At 56.5% G+C, this 20,528-nt stretch overlaps 2 protein-coding genes across 7 annotated transcripts; one reads left to right on the top strand and one right to left on the bottom strand.

Moving 5' to 3' along the window:
• The first annotated feature begins 41 nt into the window (after positions 1 to 41).
• PSMA7 (proteasome 20S subunit alpha 7) lies at positions 42 to 6,297 on the top strand. Of its 2 annotated transcripts, XM_036323620.1 has the most exons (7): positions 44 to 264; positions 2,460 to 2,586; positions 3,580 to 3,704; positions 4,316 to 4,438; positions 4,836 to 4,955; positions 5,652 to 5,714; positions 6,080 to 6,297. In XM_036323620.1, the coding sequence occupies exons 1-7, from the start codon at positions 169 to 171 to the stop codon at positions 6,170 to 6,172; spliced, it is 747 nt and encodes a 248-aa protein (XP_036179513.1). In that variant the 5' UTR covers positions 44 to 168; the 3' UTR covers positions 6,173 to 6,297. The 2 variants fall into 2 exon arrangements, with proteins under 2 accessions (XP_036179514.1, XP_036179513.1); XM_036323621.1 differs by lacking the exon at positions 4,836 to 4,955 and having other exon boundaries at positions 42 to 264.
• A 3,475-nt stretch (positions 6,298 to 9,772) lies between these two features.
• On the bottom strand, positions 9,773 to 19,448 carry LSM14B (LSM family member 14B). 5 transcript variants are annotated; one of them, XM_036323564.1, is made up of 11 exons: positions 19,124 to 19,448; positions 18,046 to 18,203; positions 17,230 to 17,393; positions 16,258 to 16,387; positions 15,437 to 15,553; positions 13,234 to 13,404; positions 12,943 to 13,020; positions 12,576 to 12,737; positions 12,166 to 12,316; positions 10,520 to 10,704; positions 9,925 to 10,062 (listed from the first exon to the last, which is right to left on the bottom strand). In XM_036323564.1, the coding sequence occupies exons 1-10, from the start codon at positions 19,429 to 19,431 to the stop codon at positions 10,533 to 10,535; spliced, it is 1,611 nt and encodes a 536-aa protein (XP_036179457.1). In that variant the 5' UTR covers positions 19,432 to 19,448; the 3' UTR covers positions 9,925 to 10,062; positions 10,520 to 10,532. The 5 variants fall into 5 exon arrangements, with proteins under 5 accessions (XP_036179458.1, XP_036179460.1, XP_036179457.1 ...); XM_036323568.1 differs by lacking the exon at positions 18,046 to 18,203 and having other exon boundaries at positions 19,124 to 19,389; XM_036323566.1 differs by lacking the exons at positions 15,437 to 15,553; positions 18,046 to 18,203 and having other exon boundaries at positions 19,124 to 19,389.
• Positions 19,449 to 20,528: the final 1,080 nt, after the last annotated feature.

The following is a 20,528-nucleotide window of genomic DNA, read 5'->3' as shown; positions in this document are numbered from 1 at the left end:
CCCGCCCCGGCGCGCGCACGTCCGCCCGACGCCGCCGACGCTCCCCGCCGCCGCCAGACGCTGTGGGAGGTCCCGGGCGGGTGCGGCACGGCCGAGCGGAGCGCTGAGCCGTGGGCCGCGCGGCGGTGAGTGTGCGCTTTTCCTGGCCCCGCCGCGCCGCTCGCCAGCATGAGCTACGACCGCGCCATCACCGTCTTCTCGCCCGACGGCCACCTCTTCCAAGTGGAGTACGCGCAGGAGGCCGTGAAGAAGGGCTCGACCGCGGTGAGCGGCGAACTCTGCGCCCGGGCCGGGCTGGGCGGCCGGAAGCAGGCGGTCCCGGGGGTGCTGCTGGAATCGGGGCGGCCCGTGGCGCGGGGGCGCGGGAGGTGCGGTGAGCCGGCAGGGGCTCGGCCGGGGGTCGGGGGGGCCCCCGGATGTGGGTGCACCTAGGAATCCGCGAGGCCCGGACTGGTCTCTCTGCCGGGGCGGGGGGTGCACGAATCGAACGGTACTCCCGGCAATGGACAGCAGGGGGCTCTGGAGGGCGCGTCCGAATGAGGCCCGGGTGCGTCCTGGCGTTAGTGGGACACAGGAGCCGGGCGTCGGTGTCCCGGAAGGAAATGGAAAGGGCACGTTGTGCACTGTGGTGCCCGGGCGGGGAGCGGCAGGACAGGACAGTCTGATGGGACTGCCCTCCGAACACGGTTTTCAACAAGGGCCGTTGAGGGGGTGTTAGCTGGTGATCGGCAGGTACTTTGCAAACTAGCAAATAGGGTCCGATTGATGAGCTTCAAGTGCCACCTTCCTCTTGCCTCTCGGTAGCGCAGAGCAGGCCTAGGAGGAGACAGCCATCTTGCAACCCGCCGCCCCGCCCCCGCCCCCGCCCCCGCCCGCTAGTGCCCGTATGGCCGGGTGTGGGCTGTACTGAGGCCCCTGCATGTGACCAGGGCCCCGCCGAACAGCGCGCTGGCTGCTCACTGGCTCTGTGAATGTTAAGTAAGCAGGTGACTGAAGTGCATCCAATAGGCCCCAGTTAGGGGATTGCCCCACCAGGGAGAGCCCAGTCCTCGGTGCAGGTGGGCTTCCAGGAAACAGTGGAGGTTCTTGGTGTGAGCTGAGTGGCCCCCACTGAGCCGGAGGTTCTCCCCTGGTTCTCCCCCGGGGTGGGCAGTGCGCTGACCCACTGTCCTGAGCCGGACCTCTCATTTTGAAATTCATGACGTCGTTGTCAGTTTGCTTATTGGTCAGTTTTTCTTTTATTACCTGGTATTTCAGAGATTTGAGCCAGCAGACCAAAGAAAGCGCACAGTTCTGTGAATTTTGATGTTTCAATTTCTTGAACACTTTTTGAAATTAAGATCAGAATCCATCTTGTGGCCTAACTCAGCTTAAAGAGCACTGGAACGAGAGTGCTGGCCCTCTCCCCTGCCCCCATCTGATGGGGCTGGCTTTGCTTAAACACCTAGCACCTCTGGGCCTGCCTGCCTGTCCTGGGGAGCTCTGAAGATCCCTGAGACAGTAGGGGAGACAGCACCTTGAAATCTGACACCGCAGGCCAGTACTTCTCCACCACATCATTTTGCACCCCAGAGGCATTTGGTAGCCTCTGCAGACATTGTTCATTGTCCAAGACTATAGAGCAGGGGTCCTCAAACTACGGCCCGCGGGCCACATGCAAATACAAATATTGTAGTTGTTCCCGTTTTGTTTTTTTACTTCAAAATAAGATATGTGCAGTGTGCGTAGGAATTTGTTCATAGTTTCTTTTTAAACTATAGTCCGGCCCTCCAGCGGTCTGAGGGACAGTGAACTGGCCCCCTGTTTAAAAAGTTTGAGGACCCCTGCTATAGAGGGTGCCTCTGGCAACTAGGGGTAAACACCTTACAGTGCACAGGCAGCCCCCACCTCAAAGAGTTAGCGCCCAGGCTGAGGAGCCCTGCTCTGAACGAAGTGTGGGTGTTGCTTCTCTGAGGGACTGACCCCGTTTGTCTCCACCTGCATTGCTGAGGTCAGAGGTGGGATGGGGGATTAACACGCAGTAATCTTAAGGCATCCTCCCCTGTTCAGTGTCAGCCATAAACAGTGCTAACCTCCCAGGAATAGTTGGTACAGGGGTCCTGCACATTCAAAGGGTGGGTAGTGGTATAGGTCACAAGCACAGAACCACGACTTTCAGGACACCTGGCTTGGACCCAGGGTCTTGGGCTGCAAGGCCTTTCGTATGACTGATTCAGTGGGTTGAGTGACACACGTGCACACTGATGACACCGCAGTCCTTGTTAGTGGTGGTGTCATTGAAGCTACAGGACTGGGCACAGTCGCGACAGCTGAGGGAGCTCTGCCACAGATAAGTAGCCGTGATTGGCCAGTGTGGCGCCCACAGCGGTGGCCTGGGACCCTGAACACCTGCTCAGAGCTCCGTGCCTGCTGCACACCCTCAGGTCACTTTCTTAGTGCTGTGTTGGTTTTTCTTGAAGGTTGGCGTTCGAGGAAAAGACATTGTAGTTCTTGGTGTGGAAAAGAAGTCGGTGGCCAAACTGCAGGATGAGAGGACAGTGCGGAAGATCTGTGCCCTGGATGACAACGTCTGCATGGCGTTCGCAGGTGAGCCTGGGGCCAAGCAGAGCTTTGGGAGATGTGTGAACTGGGTAAACCCACGTCCTTTAACCCTTTGCGGTCCAATTTTATTTTTGGAATTCAAACAGTCTAGTCCAAATTAATTGACGGGATTGAATGTTGAACCAGTTTGCAGTGTCGACCTCAGCCTCGACGTTGGACCTGCTCCTAGCGCCTGGTCTGTCGAGTCAGCATCCACGTTGGATCAAAAAGGGTTAAAGCAGTGGATTGGGGCCTTTAAAGGGTTGGCCATGGTTTCTTGGTGAGGAGGCTCCCTGCCCCTGGTGGCTGGAGCAGAGGCTGCAGGAATGGCTACCCCAGGACATGGGGCTTTGCTGTCACCTCCATTGTCATCGGCCTGTCCCTGATTATAGTTACTGTCTAGATCAGGGGTGGGCAGACTTTTTGACTCGAGGGCCACAATGGGTTCTTAAACTGGACCGGAGGCCGGAACAAAAGCATGGATGGAGTGTTTGTGTGAACTAATATGAATTCAAAGTAAACATCATTACATAAAAGGGTACGGTCTTTTTTTCTAGTTTTATTCATTTCAAATGGGCTGGATCCGGCCCGCGGGCCGTAGTTTGCCCACGGCTGGTCTAGAGAGAGGTCAGGCTTTCTACAGCTACTGCGCCTGTGCAGCAGGGCCAGCGGGAGCTGTGTTCTCAGCGCTCTCCTCCCTTGGTGGGTGCATTTGGGGAACATACCAGTTCTCCTGTGCTAAACGAGGGTGACTTGCCTGATTTCACGGGGCCTGGCACACACAGCTCTTCATGAGCCCAGAGGCTGAGCGGTCCACCCAGCTGGGTTCAGTGCTGCCAGTGGACCCCGTGCTGGGCTTTAGAGCAGTGGTTGCCAACCTTTTGGACCACTGGTTGGCGACCGCTGCTTTAGAGGACTGGTTTGGAACCCTTGCTGTCTGCTCATGTGATCTGGGTCTCTGATCGTGGCCATGCGGTGGTGCTCTCTGCTGTCCTGTAGGCCTTACCGCCGATGCGAGGATCGTCATCAACAGGGCACGAGTGGAGTGCCAGAGCCACCGGCTGACGGTGGAGGACCCGGTCACCGTGGAGTATATCACCCGCTACATCGCCAGCCTGAAACAGGTAGGCCCCACCTGCGGCTCGGCTCTGGACACGTGTGGTCACTGCTTGGTCCTGGAGGGGGTCCTGCTGTGGTGTTGGTGCTGGCACATGTCCCTGCAGGAAATTCGAGGCCTGCACTCGTTCGGTGCCCAGCCCTGCTTGTGCATGTGTTTGCTGTCACTTGCCCACGTTGGTGGCATCGTTCTTGTTGATGGGCATGGGGCAGTCCTCACGCCTATTTCTGGAGGGGAGGGATAGTTTTATCTTGCCATTCTGAGTGATGGTCACTAAGGAGTTGGGAGGGGCTGGAAGCCACCCCTGCCCTAAGGTGAACTGCTGGTCACCTTTCAAACCAGCTGTGCAGCCAGAATGTGTGTCTGCTGTCCCACCCTCCACATGACCTCAGCTGTGCTCCATGGGGTGGCCCTGGGCACAGCCTGGCTGGCTGGGTGAGAATGCAGAATAGAAGAGAGGGAGCCTCCGATTGCGATTCTTGCTCATCCTTTGACGTAACCCGAGGAGGGGACCTGGGGCTATCCTCATCCCTCACTAAGTGCAGTGGAGACTTCCCGTGGGCGTAGGCGGGCTTGTGGTGCTGAGATGGCACAGTGACGTGTTCCGTTTCCTGTCAGCGCTACACGCAGAGCAATGGGCGCAGGCCGTTTGGCATCTCAGCCCTTATTGTGGGTTTCGACTTTGATGGCACCCCCAGACTCTACCAGACTGACCCGTCCGGCACATACCACGCCTGGAAGGTGAGTCCCTGGGAGAGAGGGTTTACAGGCTGTGTTTCCACAGTAAAGGGGCTTGGGAGGCTGCTGGGGGTCTGTGCCTCCCTCAGGTGCGTGTGTGCACACAGCCTGTTGAACAGCACTGTTTGGGAGGAAAGGGCAGTGAGCTATAAGGACTCATGGCTTAAAGTGAAATGGCCACGAGCCTGTCAGTAATGAAATGGTATCTACTATTGGTGAGAATCAGCATAGCCCCAAATAGCCCTCAGCCAACGGAGGGCTCGGGGCAGGGCCGGGTGCCCAGGCTGCTCTTAAGCACAGGACACGGGACGAGCAGGGTGGCAGCTGGCTGGCCCAGACAGTGGCCAAGTTGTTGGTTTGGGTCTGGATTGTCCTGTGACATATAACACTCCCCTCTCAGGCCAACGCCATAGGCCGGGGCGCCAAGTCAGTGCGTGAGTTTCTCGAGAAGAATTACACTGACGAAGCCATCGAGACAGACGATCTGACCATCAAGCTAGTGATCAAGGCCCTCCTGGAAGTAAGTTTGCCTTTGCATCTAGGCAAGCCAGTGAGGACACCCATGCCATGATAGTGTTCCCTGGGTGGGCTGGGTGGCAGGCCACAAGGGTTTGCTCTGCTCCGCCAGCTCCTACATACGACTGGCACAGTCAGGGCACAGCTCACAACCACACTCAGCCTTCCTGGGCTCCAGCTGCTGGGAGAGCAGAAATTAGGAAGACTGCTGGGAGTTTTGGGGTCTTGGGCTTTGTCGAGACCTTACAGATGCTGGAGGGTGAAGCCAGAGGCAGAGAGAGGCTAGTTGGAGGCTAGGCTGCGGTCCACAGAGCAGGGGCTTGGTGTCAGGAGCAGGGACCAGAGACCCAGCCAAGGTCTGACTGGCAAGGAGGCAGCGTAGAAGCTGTGGGTGCTGGGATTGCAGTGTGCCCGGCCTGTCCCCTAGAGTGGCAGTGCTGGGTTTGGGTGCACAGGTCATCCTCTAAAGCAGCGATCGCCAACCTTTCAGACCTCATGGACCACAGTGGTCTGCACCAGTTGGCAACCGCTGCTCCAAAAGTTTCCTTAAACCAGCGGTCACCAACCTTTCGGCCCTCATGGACCATAGTGGTCCACGGACCACCAGGGACCACCAGTTGGCGACCGCTGCTCTAAAGAACCTATTTGGTCCTGAGGTGGGCGTGGCTGTCTAATGCTCTTCTCTCCGGCTCCTCCCAAGGTGGTTCAGTCGGGAGGCAAAAACATCGAACTGGCTGTCATGAGGCGGGACCAGCCCCTCAAGGTAAACGCATGTCTCTTGCTGTTTTCACGGTGGAGTGCTCCTGGGGACGGGCAGGGCAGTGCTGGTTCACGATGCTGTGGCTTTAGCACCAGGCAAGGCTCCCCACAAACGGGTGGGACGCAAGCATGCCAGGGCTGACTGCATGGTCACAGATGGTGATCGTGTGTGCTCCTGGCATGCAGACAAGCAGTCAGCAGCTGTGCAGGTTGGCTTCTGCTTTTCACTGATCCCCACACAGGCCACATGGCCTTGTCGACCTGCAGAAGCAGCTGTAGCGCGTCCAGGAGCCCCCTCCCTGTGGGGGCCTTACTGCACTGGGGCACCTCTTAGGCTGAGGGGCTAACCAGAAACACTCTCTTTGGTAGATTTTAAATCCTGAAGAAATCGAGAAATATGTGGCTGAAATTGAAAAAGAGAAAGAAGAAAATGAAAAGAAGAAACAAAAGAAAGCATCATGATCAATCAAATCTTGCTGGGAGCAATTTTTAAATGCAAATCATGGGTGATGTGAGAACCAATGGATGTGCAGGCGCCGACATTCCATTGTCTGTGTCCTACAATAAACTTCCATGTTTTTAACCTCGCCTTTTTACAGCCCATGGGTCTTTCGGGTGGATTTATGGTAGCTTTTTTTTTTTTTAATTGACTTTAGAGTGGAAGGGAGAAAGAGAAACATGAATTTGTTCCACTTATTTATGCGTTCATTGTTTGATTCTTGTATGTGCCCTGACCAGCATCCTGCAACCTTGGCGTATCTAACCAACTGAACTACCCGGCCGGGGCTGGAATTACAGCAGCTCTTGCAGAAATGGAGTCGACCCCCGTGGTCAGTCTCTAAAAGCTTTCCTGAGTGTGAGCTTTCCTCCTTAGTCTTTGTTGCCAGGCTCCCAGACAACAGCCACAGACTGAGTGGGGGTCGTCCCGCACGCAGTGCCAGGGGTGTTAGGGCTGCAGTGCGAGACTGCTGTAGGTAGGGGCACCTGGCACTTCTAACCCTCCTTTTCTTGTTCCAAATAGGTTGATTGTTCCTTTGACCTTTGTTCAAGCTCCCATTTAACATCAGGTCAAGGACAGGAGCACAAACAGCACTCAGTTTAAAGTGCTTACCCTAAAATTTGCTGAGCAGCAGTTGTGTTCAGAACTAGCCTTATGTTTATGGATTTACTAGGTCAGGTCAACATTTCTCGTTTTCTCCAAGACTTCTGGTGCTTACTGTTACCCACCCTCTCGCTTTCTAATCTTTTTATCCTCACTGAGGATGTTTACTGATTTTGAGAGGAAGGCGGGGCATACAGAAACATGGATCAGTTGTCTCCTGCATATGCCCTGACCAGGAATCAAACCCACAGCCCTTTGGTGTACGACAGTGGTCGGCAAACTCAGTCAACAGAGCCAAATATCAACAGTAGAACGATTGAAATTTCTTTTGAGAACCAAATTTTTTTTTTAAAATATATTTTATTGATTTTTTACAGAGAGGAAGGGAGAGAGATAGAGAGTTAGAAACATCGATGAGAGAGAAACATCGATCAGCTGCCTCCTGCACATCTCCTACTGGGGATGTGCCCGCAACCCAAGTACATGCCCTTGACCGGAATCGAACCTGGGACCCTTCAGTCCGCAGGCCGACGCTCTATCCACTGAGCCAAACCGGTTTCGGCGAGAACCAAATTTTTTAAACTTAAACTATATAGGTAAGTACATTGTTATGAACTTAATTAGGGTACGCCTAAGCTGGCCTTTGCTAAAAACGTCCGCAATCTGATTGAGGTACGTTCGCTGAGGTCGACCCCTTCCAATTCTCCCATCCACACTCGTCTTGTATACTTGTTTCGTCTATCTCCTTCCCAAAAACCGACTTCTGCGCATGGTTCATGAAGTTTCAATCGCACTGTATGTGCGCGCCCGCACATGGTATTTTGTGGAAGAGCCACACTCAAGGGGCCAAAGAGCCGCGGTTTGCTGACCACTGGTGTACGAGATGAAGCTCCAACCAACTGAGCCAGTGCCTCGTTCACTTTTTAACCAGAAAACCTATCCTCCTAGCCCAGTGATGGCGAACCTTTTGAGCTCGGCGTGTCAGCATTTTTAAAAACCCTAACTTAACTCTGGTGCCATGTCACATATAGAAATTTTTTGATATTTGGAACCATAGTAAAACAAAGATTTATATTTTTGATATTTATTTTATATATTTAAATGCCATTTAACAAAGAAAAATGAACCAAAAAAATGAGTTCGCCATCACTGTCATAGGTTCGCCATCTCTGTCCTAGCCTCTAGGCCTGCAGCAGTGCAGGTCAGTCTTAATGTCCCTACAGAAAACCTAACAAGCCCATTGGCCTGCCACTCTGCGGGAGGCTGCTGGTCTTGGTGACGGGGAGGCTTTCGGGTCCCTGAGCTGGTTGCCCCTTACCAACTCTGCTAGGATTCTAGGGTCCCCTTTCTGCCTCAGTCAGTAGCTTTCTTACTCCACATTCCCCTTGAGGGCACATGTAATCTACCTTCTAAAAAGGAGTCGAGAGGCCCAGATACTTTAGTCCAGCCTAAAACAGGCAATTGTCACAATGGTTTTCAGTTGAAGATTGAGCAGCAAGGTTGGTCACACATGGTAACTGAATTGACAATATGTAGACTCTCAGCACAGAGAATATTTTAGTTCAACTGTTCCCAACTAATTTCAAATTCGTGCCCTGGCTATCTGAATCTAGCATGTGCACCTGGGAGGATTGTTTTCATTGGTCAAGGATGTTAGTTGCAAAAAAAAAAAAAAAAGTTTGCCCAAAACTTGTCAAATTATGAATGACAGCCAGGCCAGACCTCAGAGGCCTGCTGCTCAGTCCAACTCTGGGCCTGACTGGACCACAGGCAGGTATGGAGGGACGAAACAGCTGACCAGTGTGTTGCTTCTAAAGTCACCCAAAACCCATTAGAGTGGAGGGATGCTTCAAAGTCTGAAACCAGCCTGTCTGCTGCTCTGCATAGTCCAGGGCCCAGCCCTGGAACAGGTTCGAAGGCACTGCGAACAGGTTCGAAGGCAGTCAGAACAGGGACGCTTAGAGGCTGTGTAAGGGGTGGGCCAAGGGACCATTTCTGAATCAGGTTCATTTGTGAACTGAGTTTTAGAAACTACTTTGTGTCACGAAAGCAGAGCCACTCATCCCAAAAGGGTGGCCATGGTGAACAGGCCTGACACTGCCCAGTCCAGCTGAGACAAGAGCATCAGAGGTCCCCTGGGGCAGGCCTATCGGGTGTGATGGGGTTCAGGCAGAGTCAACAGGACCACTTACTTTCAAAGCAGAGAAGATTTTAAAGTTTGCATGTTTATTTTAATTACAATATACATTACTCCAACAGAGCAGCCCCACTGCTACATTCTAATTCTTAGCCATTAAGTTCTACAAAAATAAACCAAGCTTTTACAGTAACTTAATACAGAACCAAAATCTTCATAGCTGTCTAGGGATTTAGTTACCAAGGTGCTTATGTTCACCAAGATGCCCTGTCTTCAGGGGGGGAGCATGCTTGTACTAAGGTGACCCATTTACTCATGCAACAGTTTACATCCCACCTCCCTCCACCCACCTACAAAACAAACACAACTATTTACAACTCGCTCTGTCAGCCGAGCTTGCAAAAAAGACTGGCTCATTTCCAAGTGGATGAGACTCGAACAGTGGTCTGAGTCCAACACTGACTGGCAGGACAGAGAGGATGGGTATGCCACCCCAATCCTGACTCCTATAGAAGCCAGGCTCTGAGTAACAGACAGCTCCCAGCTCATGTTCAGGCCCCTTCTGTGCCTCCAAGAGTGCCAGCCTGCCAGTCCCAACCTCAATACCACCACCCTGGACATCAGGTGGTCTGCTGCTCACACATGATCTGCGGGAACTCCACTTTCCCTGCTGGGGCCCACGTGACCCCACACCCCCTGGGCTGGCCCTGCCTTGCTCCTGAGGCCCACCAGTGGCAGTGGGGGTACCAGGCCAGCAGCATGAGCGCCAGCTGGGTGACAGAGCTGTGCCTGGCTGCTACACGGTCCACTTTAAAAGTCAAAGTTGTCCCCCCCAAATTTTTTTTTTCAAAGTGAAGATCACGCTTTCGCTCTAGAAAACTTTTTGCAAAACACCAAAACCTTAGGTAGACTGTGCATAACTGAAGAGGAAAGACCCAGAGACCTCAGAGAGGTCACCCTAAACACTCCCCGAACATGAGCAGTTCTAACTCGGACCATGTCCAAGTTCCATGACGTCAAAACAAAAGTAATAAACGGTGACCCAACGCCTGTCTGTCCAGTAAGTGCAGCGTCCTCACTCGGCTTCGTTTCTGCCGCTGCCTCTGCAGGAGCCTGCAGGGGGAACATGACACCACATGAGTGGGCTCAGCAGGCGTCCCCCCATGTCAGGCCAGGGCTTCCTAGACTCCCCCATCACAACCCACCAGGAAAATTCCTTCTGTATGCATGCCGTAGCAGGCAGCTCCGGGTCCCATCCACCATGACCCTCTTACCACCCAGACCCTAAGGGGCACACACGTCACCCGGGACCTTGTGAAAAGGCAGGGCCAGGCTGCACCAAGACCCTGGCTTGTCACCAGCTCTCCTGGCTGACCCCTCTCCCCTGAGGAACAAGCACCCGGCCCTCCTGCACGGGAACCCACTTTGACAATGCTGGGCCCGGGGTCCCCAAGAGCCCCCTGGAGATTTGAGAGCGGGCCTCACCTCTGCGATTCCTGAAGAGGCTCCCTGCAGGGGTACTGCAACCCCATGCCCTCCCCTTAGAGGACCCTGCAAGTCACCCACTCACCTCCGGCTGCTCTTCACACCCTGCCAGTCCCGGCTCTGTGGGAAGTCGGGTTGCGCCGGGTGGTGCCACTGCCCCTGCCCCCCCGCAGTCCGCCTCGGAATCCACGGCCACGAAGAAACCTTCCTGACACCCCAAAGGTCTCCGTGTTGAGCTTCCTCTCCTCAGCCCACGTGGTCCGCCTGGAACTGAAACAGACAAGGGCTGTGAAAACTGACTGCAGGGGCAGCCATCCCAGCTTTCTGAGCCTGGGAGGAAGGACAGTCACTGTGTTCCTGGAGCCATTCGAGGGCGACCCAGCTGGCCCCCTGCAGTTGGACAACCAACACTACAGGTGCTCCAGGCCCGTTCCTCACGGGACTAGGCTGCTAGACACAGAGCTCACACCTCTGTCCCCCAAACAAGCCCGTGACACTAGTGCACTCCAATGGAAGCCGCCTGCTTGCTGGGCTCAGGCCTGCACAGTCTCCAAGGCCTGGAGCAGACCATGGACCCCCCAAAACAGGTTTCTACCAGATGAGGAGGGGCTGGGTTAAATGGGCAGGGTCCCCAAGAGTGTGCTTATACTTTACAGGTGCTGGGGACCAGCACAGCATGGCTCCAGAACCCTTTGAGCTCCCCAAGCACCGCTAGTAAATACCCACAACTGTTAACAATCCTCATTTAAAGAAACAGCAGCTATGACCCAGCTGCCACTGAGGCCAACCAGCTCTCCTCACATCCTGCCAGCAAACCATCAGACCCACCTTCAAAGCAGTTTAGAAGCCAAGCCTCTCTCCATCACCAGGTCCAGTTGAGACACCTGAACTATTGGAAAGTGGCCACCTGCAGCCACTCTCACCAAAGACCCACGTGGTAAAAGGTCAGGCGGCTTCAATCCTGGGCTCCCAACCTCTGATAGCTGCCTGCCCTGCCCAACAGAACAGGCTTGGAGACCTGCTCTCTTGGCCCATTTTGAGTCACGGCCCGGTTCTCCTCAATGCATTTCAATCTGTGTGTATCTTGCCCCTCCGCATCCACCCGTCCCCGCCAGAAGACCTCAGCGCAGGAGGTGAGGACCCCCAGCCTGCTTTCGCTGCACCCTCTGTGCTCAGCAGTGCCTGACACTCTGCTTGCCAGTGGAGGGATCAGAGTTTCCGCAGCATGCCGCTCAGATTTCTCTCATGGTCTAGCTTGTTCACGGGGCAACACCTGAGTAACCAGCGGTCAGGTGCTGAAAACAAATCACACGAGGGGTGCCAGCCTCAAGCGTCAGGTGAAAGAGCACCCGGAACAGAACACTCCTAACATGCAGGCTGACTCAGGTTGCCCAGGCCTCAGGCCTCCAGGGTCAGCTGGGAATCAGGAAGAAAGTCCATAGTCACTCGGCTGGGGGGTGGGGCCAGCCCAGCCTCAATGGGCAGGGCAGAGAAGCCAGGAGGGAAGTGGGAGTGGGACTCGGGCAGACCCCTCAGTGCCTGTGACTGCCAGGGCCTCCCATGCTGCCACCGCGGGATGGATTTGTCCACTGTGGCAGACATGTGAGTAGGGCCCTGAACCTGAGACCTGAGTGGTCACCAAGAGAGTGCGTCCCAGTCCTGGAAACAGGCAGTGTGTGTTTTCCCACCAGCCCACCCGGACCCCCATCCCTCTCACCCTCGCCCCCCCACCTGGTCTTGAGTTCAGAGGAAATGTTGTCGAAGAAGGATTTGGACTTGTCATAGTAGCAGTTGGGCCCCAGGTGGTCCTCCTCAGCAGGGGCCTCGTCATTCTGGGTCACCACTGCCGGGTCCTTCTCTTCCCCCTTCTCAGCTTTGTCATCTGCACAGAGAAGTGGAGCCCACTGAGTTGCTGGAGGCAGAAAAGCACCTCTGTCCTCGGCAGGCCCGCCGTCACTCAGCAGCCAAATGACTGCTCTGTGCTAAGTGCCTTCTCCCTCCAGCCCATGCCATCCACCCTAAAGGGCACAGCTCCCACACTAGCCCCCATCATCACCACCCATCTCACGGCTCCAGCTGTCTGACCCACTCTGTGGATACTCCATGGAGAACAAGGGAGATTTCCACATAAGGACTCTGACCTTTAAAGTTCAGTTTCTTCTTGAACTCCTTGTCCAGCTCCTCACGGTTGAACTGGGCGTTTGCACTCTCAAAGTCAAAGTCCCCCTCAAACTTGATTGTGTTCTCCTTGATGTTGGTTGGGCGGCTCTGCCCTCTAGAGCGATTCCTTGTCCGTCTGTTCCCTGTGAGGAGAAACGACAGTCATGGCTGATGAGCCACCAACACAATATTACTGAGTGTGAGACAGATGACAAAGAGAGGAAAAGAGAGGAGAGCACACTGAAGCCACCATCGAGCCCTGGCACCCCTGAAACTGTGCCCAGAGAAGCAGGCAGGGTGGTTGGGGTGGGGGCAGAGAGCACGCCTAAACGTGGCAGCAGCTGTTACCTGATCTCCTCCTCTGGGGCCTCCTGTTCTCGTCGTTCACCTGCCCTGGCGTTTGCACAGCGGCTGGCTGAACTACATCTAAGGCGCAAAAGGGGAGAGTAAGGCAAGCGCCTGGCAGAGCAGAAGCTGGGAAGGAAGCAGGTGGCACCACCCAGGGGACATGCGGCAGGGGCCTGCCCTGCAAATGCATGTGGTGTTTGGGAGGGGCGCCATTTCTTTTACAAAGCCCCCAGGCAGCAGCGTGCACAGTGAGAAGAGGGAGTACACCCCAGGGAGCGAGTGTTTCAGTACCGCTGGCACTCTTGCCGCTTGGCGGGGCAGGGCGCCCGTTGAGCTGCACCCCCACAGTGCCCTTGCCGCCAGGTAACAGCTTTTTGGCGTTCAGGTTATCAAGAGAACCAGTCTGGACAGCCTGCTCCACCATGGGACTCTTGCCAACTGGGATGGATGGAAAACCAGCTCCTGAGTTGGGGAGAGAAGGCAGATTGACAACAGAGCAAAGGAGAAAGTTCCCCAGTCCCCACAGACACTTCTGTTCAAGCAACCACCCAGAGAGGGTCTACCCAACCCAGCCCAAGCCCCCTCAGCAGGCCGCCCCTCTGCGGCTAGCCCCGGCAGCAAGGCCAGCTCAGCCTGGAAGCTGAGCCCCAGGCCGTTAGGAAACCCCTCAGAGGGAAAACACCTGGCCACAGGAGCACCTCCCAGGTGGTCTAGGAATGGCTTTCAAAAACCCACACAAGCTCTGACCCCAAGGAGGCTTGGTGGCCCCGAGATGCTGTATGAGGATTTGTTCCATACTGGCCCACGCTGAGCAAGAACCATCCCAGTCTGGGACTGTCCAGAAAATGCAGTGGTCAGCCATTGGAGTTAAGCTCTTGGGATACTGCTGTTTTTGCGTAAGGCGTAACAAAGCAGAAAAGATGAGTAGCGCTGACTACAGAGAAGTGCGGCCTGCGGTGCTCTCGAGGGTTCGGGCTTGTCCTGAAGAACGAAGACTTCCAGGCTGCCTTGGGCAATGGAGCTGCACTCCCAGCCCTGAGCACAGGACATACATGCTCAGAAACTGAGCCTCACAAGAGGGTCCTCTAAAGAAAGAGGACAGAGGGATGTGCCTTACTCATCAGCTGCCTACTCCACTCTCACCCGGTCCTGGGTCTGTGGGTAGAAGTGCACCAAGGTCTGAGACAGAAAAGACCAGCCCTAACCTCGGGGTCCTTAGTCCGAGAGGGGCGGCTCAGGACAAGTGAAGATCACAATTTTTTTTTCCAACAGGACAAAAACCAGAGAAATTACTGTGACAAATTCCTTGTCACCCGATCAAAGTACTCCTAGGGCTGACTGGAACAGCCTTGTCACAGGCAACCAGTGTCCCTACAACGGGCACTGCCCCAGAGCACTTCCTCTGGCCTGTCACCTCCCCGCACAGCCTTCCCTGAGCTGCATTGCCCAACTGAGCCCTCACACTCTAGCACACAGGCAAGAACCTGGGGCCTCTGCTTTCTGACACCGATGGAGCAGTTAAACCATCTTGCCTCGGCACAGTTTTCAGGGTCCTAAGAACAGAGTGTCTGTGTAACATTTAAGGAGGGAGAAGCATCACTTCTTGGTACCGCAAGTGCACTGGCGCCCGTGCAGGGCACATGCAAAGCACAGGCTGACAGGCACTATCCTGGACCGAGTGAGTCTCCACACGGTGTGGGCAGAGCTCTGCCCCCAGTCATGCATGTCAACTCCAGACCCCCAGCAAAACGTAAAGAACCAACGCCAGGCAAGGCCAGAAACCCCCACCACCAGCATTAACAGGCCGGACATCAGCCCACACTGTTCACCTGTCAAGAGCTCGGGCTGGTCACCCAACTTTAAAGCGGCTTCATCGTACTCAGCCATGCGAGGCCCAATTTTGATGAAAGGAATGTTTCGCAGGTCCCAGAGCTGCATGCAGCTGCTCAACAGGCTCCCCCAGCAATCCAGACCACGGAGGACCGGCCAAAAGCCAGGGGACAGCCCTCTGAGCAGAGGGCAGTGCCCACACGTGGCAGTGACAGCACAGCAAGCAAAGGGCTCCCTGGTCCTTTCTAGCCCTTCTTTAAAACCAGGGTTCCGCCGAACCGGTTTGGCTCAGTGGATAGAGCGTCGGCCTGCGGACTCAAGGGTCCCGGGTTCGATTCCAGTCAAGGGCATGTACCCTGGTTGCAGGCACATCCCCAGTGGGGGGCGTGCAGGAGGCAGCTGATCGATCTCTCTCATCGATGTTTCTAACTCTCTATCCCTCTCCCCTCTTCTCTGTAAAAAATCAATAAAATATATTTAAAAAAATAAAATAAAACCAGGGTTCCTAAATCAGGACCATGTGCTGAACCAGAAACGCAGCTTAACTGATCCACAGGCTCAGCCAATTCTGTCACAGCCACTGTCCCTCTGGGCTATCTATGGTTTACCCGCCCCTGCTCTCAGGATGCAAAGACAGCGTGCAGTTCTCCCAAACTGCCGTTACCCTTGGAAGTGAGCTGGTGTGGCTCTGAGGACATGTCAGGCTCTGACACGGGCTGTGGAGATGGAGAGGAGCTAGGGCTGGAGGCTGCGGCTGAGGCTGGAGGGCTTACCAGCTTCTCTAAAAGAAGAGAAAGGAGAGAAGAGCAAAAAGAAAGGGCACAGATAAGTAATGAGACACTTGTCTTGCATTCAGCAGGCTTGGAAAGAGCCAAGCATCTCTCCTAGGACACTTTGCTCACACAAACCTGTTCTAGAAACACAAGGAGCCGGGCCGAGAGGGCACCGCCACACTAGGAGCAGCAGTCAAGACAACAGGACTCAGAAGCAAGGGACCCACACAACGTCAAGGGCCTGATCACACCCTATCGCCAGAGCAGGAGCGTGGTGGGTGAAGCTTCGGCCAGGCCCAGGCAGACCCTCACTATGTGTTGGGATAGTCTTATTCCAGAGTTATTCAACTGGGGGAAACAATTTCTGAGCGAGGTATCGACAGGAGAATGAAGAAGAAATAACCTGGCAGTGCTGTATTTCCGTTTCACATTTACAGGCTCACAAATGTGCAAGGAGTCAGACGCACTGTGATTACACCTGGAAGTTATCAGGTCTCTGAAGCAATGTACCTAGGCCTCCCCCAGACCTGGGCTGACACCAAACGAACGTGGATTTGGTTCACCTGTTCCAGGACCCAGCCTGCTGCCTCCCCTACTCTCAGTGAGTAGTCACTGAACGTCCTAGCACTCGAAGGACAGTGTCCCCATCAGAAGCTGAAGCCGCTTCAGGAGGCCACAGCACAGCAGGTTAGCAGAAAGAAAGGTTACTCACCTAGACCCAAGGAAGCTGCATACTGCTGACTGAGCAGGGAGCTGGCGGCCAGCTGGCTGTAGGGCGGCATCCCTCTGAAGGGGCTGTAAGGCACGTGCGGCTGGAAGGAGGAGCCCGAGCCCAGGGAAGACTGAGCAAGGGGACACACAGGTGAGAGCAGTGCCAGGCCCCCATCGCCCGGCCTGTTCAGACAGGGACAGACACCCGGGTCTGCCAGCCTGCTTCTTGGAAGCTTGGGTGGCCCTCAGAGGGGTAAGCTCCCAGGATGGTCTAAGGGAGCTTACAGCTGCCTTGTCCACATTTTATCCCCAGCTCCACCTGCCCAGGTAATTCTCACTCAAATTTCCCCTAACTCAATTAATCCCTCTAATGGCTCCCCACTGCCTGCATCAGGTAGTCCAGGCTCTGCAAAAGAGAAGACACCATCCTTGGCGTGGCCCTGCCCCCAGTGGGAAGGAGGCCAAGAGTCCCCATTCTCTCAGGCCCACTTAGGGGTTTCTCCCTGCAGTTTGTGCTCCAAAGGAGCTGGCGAATACCTCATTTACAAGTCAAGAGAAAACAGGAACCTGGGCTCCCTGGTGATCCTGGGCAAACACACCCCAACACAGCACCCCAATGTAACATCTGGGCAGAGTTAGCAGAGCAAGTCCTGCTGTCACTGCTGGCACCGTATGCCATGCACCCCATCCCGCTGGGGATTTAGACTGACCCAACCAGAAACTATGGGCAAACACCGATTCCCTGAGCACACTCGCCCTCCTCTGACACTGACACACCCACACACAATACTGATGCTGCAGGAGTTAAGACTTTCCACAGCAACACCAACAGCCTGGACAAAAACTAAACAACTTTTCATTAAAAGGCCATTCCTCGAGTTGAGTGCTCTGGCCAAACAGCCGACACCAAGTTCCACTTGGCCTCCAGCACCCCTCAGAGATTGTGTCCCACAGGCGCAGAGCCCGCACTCACTTGGACGATGGCGGGGTCCTGAGGGAGAGAGTGCTGAGCTTTTGGAGGTTCACACACGGTGATGTCTTTGATATCGCTTCCCCGGAAAATGATGTACTCATAAATTTCCTCTCTGGGAGGGGCAGGCCTGTCTGTGGGACGGTCTTCAGTACCGAAGGACCTCACTTAGGAGCAGAGGAGAAAACACGTTAGTTGTCCCAGCCAAGACCATTCAACCAACCCTTTAGGGCTGCAGCCCCTTCCTTGGGTGCCGCCCATAGCCCAGCACCGGGTTTCCACACTTCAACTACTCCCCCCTCCAATTTTCAACGGATAAGACCCCAGTTGGCAAAGCTCCAAAAAGTTCTAGGTCACGAAAAACCAAGCACAAGTCCCATGCCTGGCAGCCTCACGAAGCTCAACGTGCTCACAGCAGAACAAGGTCTGCTTTGCGGAACCCCCCTGCACATCTCACTTGGCAGATTCAAAGCCCAACAGCTGCTTTTTGATGGGCACCTGCCACACACGAGCCCCGGGCAGTGCCCCCTTTTCTTGGAGAGAAGTGAATACATTGACAGAATCGTTTCCGCCCTCCGACCCATGCCAGCCTGGGAGGAGCCTTTACAGAGGGGATGCAGAGCTTGGCCCGCCCCACCAGCTCCTGCGTCCACCGCGAGCTTCTCTACCCCAAGGCCCGGAGCCCAGCCAGGTCTCCCGAGATCTCCGGGGCGCCCTCTACCCAATCTGAGCACAACTCCAGCTGCGACCAGGAATGTCACGGAAATGTAGCCAAGTGCCCGGGGCACAAGGGAGCGCCCAGCTCCCGCACTGAACTACCTTCCTGAGCAGCGCAGCCCGCCCAGGACCGGAGCCCGAGGCGCGGCTCCCTCTGACACCGGAGGGAGCGCTGCCCGCTCACAGGCTTCTGGCGTCTCTCGCCTACCCAGATCCACACCAGCAGGGATTCTGTGGACCCGGCTGCGCTCCGCACTTCTCTGGAAGAGGCACAGAAAGGACACTCGCCATCTTTCTCGGAGGACGTAGACAAAGAAACTTTGAGGCCACCTCCTGCCTCAACAAGCCCAGAGAAGAGCCACAGCCCAACCATCTTCCTTCCACTAAGGGTCCCAGGAGGTCCGGTGTGGCTCCCTGCAAGCACCGGTCCCTGAAGGGTCCGCCCGCAGCCATGTCCGGGGGGCGCGGCAAGCACTTTAAACGGGGCACCTCGCTGCCAAGGCTCCGATGCCCACATGCGTCCCGATAAGACGCTATTTACTCGGGCTCAAGGCCACGGCTGCTTAATCCTTTCCAGACGGGCCTGCAGGAACCGTGTTCCCCCCCCCCGCCTTCTGGGGAGGCCGGAGCCCACTCCCCCGGACCGGCTGGTGGGCGCCAGCTGCCCCTCAGCAGGTGGGGAGGAAGCGGCCCAGCCACCGACCCCCACCTGCAGGAGGGCGCGAGGAGGGCGGCGCCGCGGGAGCTGGACCCGCCCCACCGCCCCTCTCCCGCGGGCTGGGCGGGCCGGCGGCACACAATAACGCTGGGGCGGGGACCTTGGTGCCGGCCGAGCCCCGGGCTCGGAGTGGAGGCCCGCGGGAGGGAAACAAGACCCGGGGGCGGGGGGGCCATGACAGGCGGCGAAGGGAGGAGGGTGCCAGGAGGGTGAGGGCCTGCGGGGGGAGGGGGCGTGCCCTGCGGGGGCGGGGGGAGGGGTAGCCGGGAGAAGATGGCCGAGGGGTGGGGGCCTGCGAGGGAGCCGGCCTGCGGGGGAGGGGTGGTCAGAGGCGTGAAGGCCCGGGGAGGTGATGCGGCCAGGATCCTGCGGGGACCCCGGGGGTGGGGGTGGGGGTCGGGTCGGGGGCGGGCCGGCTGTTGGCGGGCGGGGCGGGCGGTTGGGGCGCCCGCGGGCCGCTACCTTTGGCGAGCGCCACGGTGGAGTTGTCCGTGTCTATGGTGTAGAGGATGCCCTCGTAACGGATCTGCGCCTTGGAGATGAGGCTGATCTTGCTGCCCAGGTACGGGGTGCCCGACGAACCACTCATGGCGACGGCCGCCGGCCGGGCCTGGCCCGCTCGCCTCCGCGCGGGCGCCGGGCCGTCCGCTCCGCCTCTGTGCGGCTCTCCGCCGGCGGGGAGACCCGTGAGGGGAGCAGCTAGCGAGCAGGCGCGCGCGACCGGGGTCTCTGAGGGGAGCGCGGGGGAGGAGGGGCCCGCACAGCCACATCCGGGGCCTCGCCCCGCCCCGCACGCTCGCCGCCCATTGGCTCAGCGCGCCGGCCTCCCTTTAAATATGGCCGCGCCGCCTGCCGGGGGCGGGCCTCGGTCCTCGCCTGCGCAGTCGGCCGCGCCAGTCGCAGCTGGTTTCCTCCCTCTCCCCGCCCTTCGCCGTCGGCTCCCGGCGGGCCCCGCGCGGTGGTGGGCGGGTCTGCAGGAGGGTGGGACGGGGGTGCGGAACGCGCGTGCGCGGGGCGGGGTGACGCCGGGGTGGGGTGGTCCGGTCCCGCGGGGTGAAGCCGGGAGAAGGTCCCTATCCTCAAGGCAGGGGCCGGGGTCGCCCGCGGCCTGGGGTGCAGTGGTAGCTGCGGTAACGAGCACTTCCGGCGCGTCAGTCACTGAATATAACGAGCTGAGCGCATCTTCTCATTGAACCCTGCGCCTCTCCCAAACCTGGGGTGGCGTTCCCTGCACCTTAAAATAAATCCCACCCGCCACCAGGCCCCAAACCCCGGCGGCCCCAGGCCTGGCGGACCCCGGCGGTGCTGGGGAGGAACTGGCGGCCCTCCGTCGGTTTGCGATCCCCTTCCCCGCCAGCGCTCAGCTCCGTCAGTGACTGCGCTCACTTACTGTCTGCTTCTCTCTCGACTGTGCACATCAGAGCAGGGACCGCTTTGGGGTCCTGGAAAAAAACGTAGTGGGTAGTGACCAGTATTTTATAAAAGTAACACTGACTAAGTTAGAAAATATTAGAGTATTGGTTTGTGAAACAGTTACTTCACTTATACATAGTATTCAGGTACTTGCTTAAGATGTGAATGTGTTCCTGTGAGTACGAGGGGCGAAGGGGGAAGCGGAGGCAGAGAACTGACCTACTAAGCAAGGTAGGCGTCCTGACTCCCCTTTTCCAGGATAGCTGAGGGGGGCGGGCTCCTGCCCTTTGTAAACCCTGGTCTCTCCCTCACCCAGCAATATCTAGTAAGAGAACAGTAATGAGCCTGAGAAAAGGGGAAACGTCTTCAAAGTTTATCTGCCAAAAGCACCTGTATGCTCCAGAATTGCTTCCTGGCTCCTGGAAACTCACTGGTGAGAATGGGGGCAGCCCCA

This window comes from Myotis myotis, unplaced genomic scaffold, assembly GCF_014108235.1.
Source record: "Myotis myotis isolate mMyoMyo1 unplaced genomic scaffold, mMyoMyo1.p scaffold_m19_p_9, whole genome shotgun sequence".
NCBI classification, from domain to species: Eukaryota; Metazoa; Chordata; class Mammalia; order Chiroptera; family Vespertilionidae; genus Myotis; species Myotis myotis.
The sequence above is the reverse complement of the archived record's forward strand: the minus strand, read 5'-3'. Positions and strand labels throughout refer to the sequence as shown.

Bases quoted from the DNA above. Each gene is read 5' to 3' on its own strand.
- LSM14B (XM_036323564.1), bottom strand. From the start codon at position 19,431: ATGTGGCTGTGCGGGCCCCTCCTCCCCCGCGCTCCCCTCAGAGACCCC. The intron at 18,204-19,123 runs GTAGCGGCCCGC...TGCCTCTTCCAG, and splicing joins CACCGTGGCGCTCGCCAAAG to AGAAGTGCGGAGCGCAGCCG. The intron at 12,317-12,575 runs GTCAGAGTCCTT...TTCTCTGTGCAG, and splicing joins GAAGAAACTGAACTTTAAAG to ATGACAAAGCTGAGAAGGGG.
- PSMA7 (XM_036323620.1), top strand. From the start codon at position 169: ATGAGCTACGACCGCGCCATCACCGTCTTCTCGCCCGACGGCCACCTC. The intron at 265-2,459 runs GTGAGCGGCGAA...TTTTTCTTGAAG, and splicing joins TGAAGAAGGGCTCGACCGCG to GTTGGCGTTCGAGGAAAAGA. The intron at 4,956-5,651 runs GTAAGTTTGCCT...GCTCCTCCCAAG, and splicing joins TGATCAAGGCCCTCCTGGAA to GTGGTTCAGTCGGGAGGCAA.